General features: G+C 42.4%; 2 protein-coding genes across 2 annotated transcripts; one reads left to right on the top strand and one right to left on the bottom strand.

Annotated features, from left to right (window-relative positions):
* Positions 1-975: 975 nt before the first annotated feature.
* BCIN_10g04230 (hypothetical protein) lies at positions 976-3,568 on the bottom strand. The gene is made up of 2 exons (XM_001557409.2): positions 2,063-3,568; positions 976-2,000 (listed from the first exon to the last, which is right to left on the bottom strand). The coding sequence occupies exons 1-2, from the start codon at positions 2,721-2,723 to the stop codon at positions 1,567-1,569; spliced, it is 1,095 nt and encodes a 364-aa protein (XP_001557459.1). The 5' UTR covers positions 2,724-3,568; the 3' UTR covers positions 976-1,566.
* A 790-nt stretch (positions 3,569-4,358) lies between these two features.
* On the top strand, positions 4,359-5,861 carry Bctma19. The gene is made up of 5 exons (XM_024695611.1): positions 4,359-4,702; positions 4,851-4,962; positions 5,056-5,193; positions 5,257-5,416; positions 5,497-5,861. Exons 1-5 carry the CDS (start codon positions 4,688-4,690, stop codon positions 5,579-5,581), a joined length of 510 nt encoding a protein of 169 aa, XP_024551405.1. The 5' UTR covers positions 4,359-4,687; the 3' UTR covers positions 5,582-5,861.
* The last annotated feature ends 1,002 nt before the right edge of the window (positions 5,862-6,863 follow it).

Genomic DNA, 6,863 nt, shown 5'->3' with positions numbered 1-6,863 from the left:
AAAACATCAGATTCACATCCCTTCTTATTCCTCTTGACCTCTTTTCCTTCCTCCTTCCTCAATATATTGATTCTCATCTCCTTATATCTATTTATTTATCTATCTATCTACCTACCTTATCATCTCCTAATATATTAATAACTATATATATACCTACCTACTCCCTCCCCCCTCAACCCCCTTCTACACTCCTAAATTCTCTCCCCCCCTCCTTTTATTCCCCCTTTTTCTCTTCCTCTTCCTCTCTCTCATTTCTCATTTCTCATTTCTCATTCCAATACCCCCCTCCAAAACAATCCACAAAATAGCACCCGACAATACAAAATACACAACAATTCTATTCTATTCTATTCTATTCTATTCTTATTTTTATCCCCCCCCCTTTTTTTCTTCTTCACTTTCCTATCCCCCCCCCTCTCTCTCTCCCCATTTCCCTTCTTCTTTTATCTCCCCTATCTCCCCTATCTCCTCTCATTTCCTTTCCTCTCCCATTTCCTCTCCTCCCCCACTCCCTCCCCTCCACTCCCCTCTCCCAAACTCCACCCCAATTCCTCCCACTCCTAATTCTATTCCTTCCCTTATCTTTTCTCCTCTCCTCTCCTCTCCTCTCCCACTCTCCTCCCACCCCCTTCCCTCCTCTCATTTCCTTCCCTCTCCCATTCCCATTCCCATTCCCCACAATCCCAACCTCTTCCCCCTGAGAACCGGAACGGTAAACCTCCAAAATCCGAGTCCGAATCCGCATCCACATCCGCATCCGCATCCGAGCCCGAGTCCGAATTCCCCCTATTTTGCATTTGTATTTATATTCATATCTAGAATCTAGAATCTAGACAGAGTCGTATATACACCTACATCCGAGTACGAATACGATGAATACGACAAATACGACGAATACGCGGAACACAACGAACCAAACCAATCAACGAAACAACGCAAAAAAAAGGGGAAGTAAACTTGTAACATCTCATGTAATGGCCATAAAAGTAATGTAACAAGAATAGAATAGAAGTGTTGTAATATTACTATTAATCGTATCATACGTATCCTTTCATCTCCATCTCCATCTGCAATTCCATCCCCATCCCAATCCGATCCCAAACATACATACGCCTTCTCCATCCTGCTAATTCTCTATCCATTTCTTCTTCACTTCATCTTTGAAAGTAAGTGAGCGTAGGTTAAGATTATGTCCGTGCTTTTCCTTCTCATCGTGCATCCATACCCAATACCCTTCCTTCTCTGCTCACTTTGAATAGAATAGACACTTCCACTTGAACTGAGTGTAATTCTCATCTTCGCCCTCATTTCCTTGACTCGGTCAAGCCACTTCATCAGCCTCTTGTCAAGGTCTCATAATATACACCTCCCCCTTCTCTCAACATGAAAAAACGCCAGCTCCTTTCCCTATAAAAATTGGTTCCCCAAAAGTATGATTCCCAAATTTCCAATCAATACATGAAAAAGTTATCGTTGTTGAAAAAGAAGAATCCCAAGTGCTCATCGCAGATCTGCTTGTGGTGGTAGTCGTAACGTACATTCTAGCACCTAACCATACCCCGAGAATTACAACTCCTTCTCCCCAACCTTAACATTATCCGCTTCCACCAATACCTCCGCTGCCTTTCTACCTCTTTCGTATCTTCCCGTGGTATCACCAACCCAGACTGTTCCTAATAATCTATCCCAAAATGTAAAGAAGGGTTGACTGAAATTGGTTTTGATTCCCCAACTTTGATGATGAATATCATGGTATCCTGCATTATTGCTTGTGATATGTTGAAGGGGATCCCACGGAAGTGCATATCCACAATGGTCATCCACCGTTTTAATAGTTGAGGCAACGAAAAATGCCATTCCTTGACGGGATGTCATGCCAGCAATTTTGTAGCCCATTGATGCGCCGAGAGTGTCGAGAAGAAAGCCTTCAACGGGATGATTGTATAGGGCACCATAGGCATATGGGACATAGAGACGATGATGGCGTGAGTGGAAAGTTGCTGTAAAGATCATACGTCAGATTATCGTTGCACATGCAAGGCTCAAGAAAAAGTAAACTCACTGTACAACCACTTATTCATGTGCATCGCTCTGTGCAAAAAGTATTGCCAGGTATCCACGATGGCAATTGCCAATCCAAATTGTAAAGCAGGTACAATATACCAATATATCATCTTCGCAGCGATCATTTCCCATTCCGCAAAGGCAGGAATTTGTTGACCACTAGCCACATCCAAACCGTCCATCAAACTTGGATATTTACCACCCGCCAATACTCCCGCAACAATTGGCCAATTCCCGGCTACATTTTTCGACAACGCGGATGCATTCAGCCCAATCAAACTCAAGATGGACGGTAAAGCTCGTTGTGCTATGCGTATCCTTTGCGCCCAATTCGCAATATCGAACTCCGTCTTCCCGGCCATCTCTTCGGGTTCGGTGAGGCCTAGCAGAGCCCCAACGACCGTTTGAATGATTTGTTGAATGACTACATCGCGAGCAACTTCGTAACGTGAGACGCGATTCCTCTTGAGGATTTCTGCAGGAGTGTGCAAACGATACTGCGGCCACAGATCTAGGGTATCGATGACATGGAAGACAAAGGAAGTGATCCAGTATGCGGCGATTGGAAGAATGAGCGAGAGGTAGAAATCGGATATGTATGGAATCAGTGGCTGAAGGGGGGTAAGAGTATACTGAGGAAGCGGCGGAAGGTCGGACATGGTTGTCGTCGAGTTAATTGAGAGGTTGGTTAGGTTTGCCATTATGTAGAGGATTGTAGAGGATGGTAGAGGATTGACGTGAAGTGTGTTGTGTTGTGTTGTATTTATTAAAGAGTTATTGGAGATTGAGCAGCTGAATTGATAGCTGCAGCAGTTATCGTGTTGCTCACGAAAGGAATGTGTTGATGTTGATGTAAATGTAGGATTGGGCTCTTGACTTTAATAAAGTGGTATGATGGCTGAAGTGTAAAGTAGGAAAGGAAGAATAAAGAAAGTGTGGTGAAGTGTGAGAGAGATGGGATGGGATGAGATGAGATGAGATGAGATGAGTGAAATAGGAAAAGAGTAGAAATATAGTTTGATAATGACTCTTTTTTTTCTTTCTTTCTTTCTTTCTTTCTTTCTTTCTTTCTTCAACCTCTTTGCTATTTATTATAAAATTCCAGATCTCATTATAAATCTTCCACTTTTCTCTTTCTGTTTCTGTTTCTGTTTCTGCTTCTGCTTCTCTCCTGGTCTTGTCTTCAGTCCCAAGGGAAAAGGGATACCACGGCTTTTAATGCGCTTCCTACTCTTACTTGATGGGAAAGCTCTGAACAGTAAATGACGGACACAGGATCCACGCCACCGGGAAAGTCAGATGAGGTTTGTTTGGAGTGAACGAATGAAAAGCCAATGCCGGTGCTTCCGGAGGGAACGTTATGTAATTGCGTAATTATGTAATCGTCTCGGTACCTTTGCTTTAATTTTACATTATTCCAAGCCATGAAGAAGCTTGTGAAAGAGGCGTGCGAGTGTTATCGAGGATAATGCAGATGTGAATGAAACGGCGGGAATCGGAGATCGGAAATGGGAAATGGGGAATCACGAGAGATAAGATTCAATGCCAAGGATTATCAGACGATTGGGATTAGGAACAAGGCATGACACCGGCCGGCATGATGTTCCTTCATGTTAGCCCTTTGCTCATGCGATGAATGGGATGAATGGGATGAATGGGATGAATGGCATATCTTTCTACATGGAATCTGCCTGCATCGGTCTGTATGCATGTGCATTCTATGCTTTAAATTGATTTCCTCAGGCGAACGTAAAATGATGGGCATCAATGTGCGTGGGTGAAGCAACAAGGTTGGCATGGCGGGCGGCTAGATAATCAATCACAACATACAATGCAGAGTCTCTTCAAGTATATATATATAGTCTGCCTCCACGGCAGTGGTCCCGGAAGGGCCAGCGGAGCGACATTTGAATTCCCTATTTCTTTGATGATGGGGGCAAGCCCCCAAACCCCCATTAGCTCGCTGCGCTCGAAAGTTTGGGTTGTGGTTTACGATTTACGGTTTATCGTTGTCAAGATACCAATGATAGAATCGAACCACATCTGGATGCTGCATCAATGCACTCGGTATGCGGAAGATTTGGTGCCGTAGCGATCATGATATCCATCAAATCAGCCCATCGCGCCAATACAGTCAAGTCAGCACTGGTCCGTACATCTTGGCATTTATGTAATGAGAGTACGTGAAAGCAGAATGTCGGAGCGGGTGAAAATGAAAACGAATGAAAGAATGAATGAATGAGAGTGAAGAAAGAAATCCATCGTGGATATTCTAACAACTTAACTACTTATTAGCTACCACTTCGTACGGGGTATTACCTAGGGAAAAAACACGTCTGAATTAAAGCCACAGTTCGCTTCTGCTCAAGTGTGGCTTGAATTCCGTGGCTGGTCTCCTACTCGTACTGCGGACTGTGTATGTTTTTATCGAATTTTGCCTACAAGGTGTCCAAATCAGTAAGGTCTTCAAAAACCCCTAGCACACTAAGCCAAATCCCGTTAAACTTCCCCTCCAAAGAATTTTCCCACTATCTTCCTTCATCAGAAACCACATCCCACAAATCTATCCTCCCTATACACATCTCAACATCTCTTTCATTTCAACTCAAAACAAACCGTCAATATGATTATCTTTAAAGTAAGTTATAATCTATTTCCACACATGCTCTGCTCTGGCAGATGATTCCGAAGACTCGAGATCGATGATATTCCTGGGGGTGGGGGATTGACGAGACAGGAATTAAAAGGAGAATCGTGAATGAAGACTAATTGTGGAATTTTTATAGGATGTTATCACTGGAGATGAGATCATCTCCGACTCTTACGACTTGAAGGAGGTTGATGGTATCGTCTATGAGGTCGACTGCAGCATGATCACTGTTGGCGCTGTCCAGGTTGGTACGTTCGAAAATTACCCCGCCCGAATCTATCGAGTCTACGAGGACCGGTATGACCATAGGAGCATAATAATCTAACAAACCCCAATTATAGATACTGGTGCCAACGCTTCTGCTGAAGAAGCTGAGGAGGGTACTGAAGATGCAGAGCAAAAGGTCAACAATGTCGTTAACTCTTTCCGTCTCAACTCTACCTCTTTCGATAAGAAATCCTACCTTGTCCATCTCAAAGGCATGCCTGTCTCCTCCATTGATACACAAGTATAGAAGGATTTGGACTAATGATCATGAATAGGTTACATGAAGACTGTTAAGAAGCACTTGGAGGAGTCAGGTGCTTCTGCGGAGGAAGTTACCAAATTCGAGAAGGGTGCCGCCGCATACGCAAAGAAGATTGTTGGAGGTTTCAAGGATTACGACTTCTTTGTTGGTGAATCTATGGACCCCGATGGAATGTAAGCTTTACTTTGTCTTTTTAGCACGCCAGTTTTTTTTTTTTTTTAAAAAAAAGACACACACTTACATATTTTTATAGGGTCGTTCTCATGAACTACCGTGAGGACGGTGTTACTCCATACATCACTGTCTGGAAGCACGGTCTCAAGGAGATGAAGGTTTAAGGGAAGAAACAGTTGTTGAGGATGTTGGTTATGGGATAGGAGTTTTACTCTCTGGTGTAATCCACCATATGGACTCGCATCGTCCGACTCGATTTTCGAGATCTGAATGCCATCTACGATATTAAAATACAATGCAACTAAATGAATGAATGAGATGATGTATTTTTGTGCTCGATGGTAGTGATATTCTATTTCTCTGGTACTCGAGCTCTCAACTATTTAACATTTTCAATCTTTTCAATTTATCCACTTGCGGTCTTTCTCAATGTTTCCTTTTCCATCTTTTTTCTCGCTCTTCTCGCTACTGATCCCTAGACCTGTCTCGAGGGAACAACACGGAATTGATTAAAATACTCCTTCCATTACCCTTCCATCCTCTCTCATCTTATTCTCCAACTGTATACCCTCCTCCCGTTTTAACATTCTATACCTTCCGCTCACTCCCACCCATCCACCAACCTACTCACTCACTCACTCACTCACTCACCCACCATACACAAATTCCACCCCCCATCCCCCTCCAGCCTTTCGACAAACTACCTATCCACACTTCCACGTTGCAATACTCCACACAAGCACACCCACCAAACAATCAAGTAACAAACAGCAGGATCCATGTTATATCACATTATACTCTACTGCTAATTGATTGTTTTTGATGTTTATAATATATTTATATTTTATTTTATTTTATTTATATACTTGGGTAGAGTAGGGTAGAGTAGGGTAGAGTATGGTAGAGTATGGTATGGTAGCTTGTGATTTGGAGAGATATCTGAAGAGGGGAGGGGATGGGATGGGATGAGATAGGGGTATTTGGCTGGGTGTAGGTATATTATTGATTATTTATTATATTGATTATGTTGATATATGTATGTATATGTGATGATTATATGTATGTGTGAGGTATTATATGTATGTGTGAGGTATTATATATCTATCTCTCTCTCTATCTATCCTTCTAATCTAAGTATTTAATACATGTATTGTACTGTTCTTTGAACTGTTTAAGTGTAGTATGTGTATGTGTATGTATGTACAAGGGGGGATGTAAATATGATGTTGGATAGTTTAGGAGGAGAAGGAGGAGGAGGGGTAGTATTGTACTTCTAATAAACGGTTTAAATTGATGTAGGGATCTTGAAGATATGAGATGGGGACTTGATTTGATTGATTGATTGATTGTCTATCTATCTGATCGCCTATTCCTGGGTTATGTTTAGTTGGGTTTGTTTGGTTTGGTTAGAGTCGCATTGTGGTTTCTGGATTTGAGGATGTTGTT

Source organism: Botrytis cinerea, chromosome 10, assembly GCF_000143535.2.
Source record: "Botrytis cinerea B05.10 chromosome 10, complete sequence".
NCBI lineage: Eukaryota > Fungi > Ascomycota > Leotiomycetes > Helotiales > Sclerotiniaceae > Botrytis > Botrytis cinerea.
This window is presented reverse-complemented; position numbering and strand designations above follow the sequence as displayed.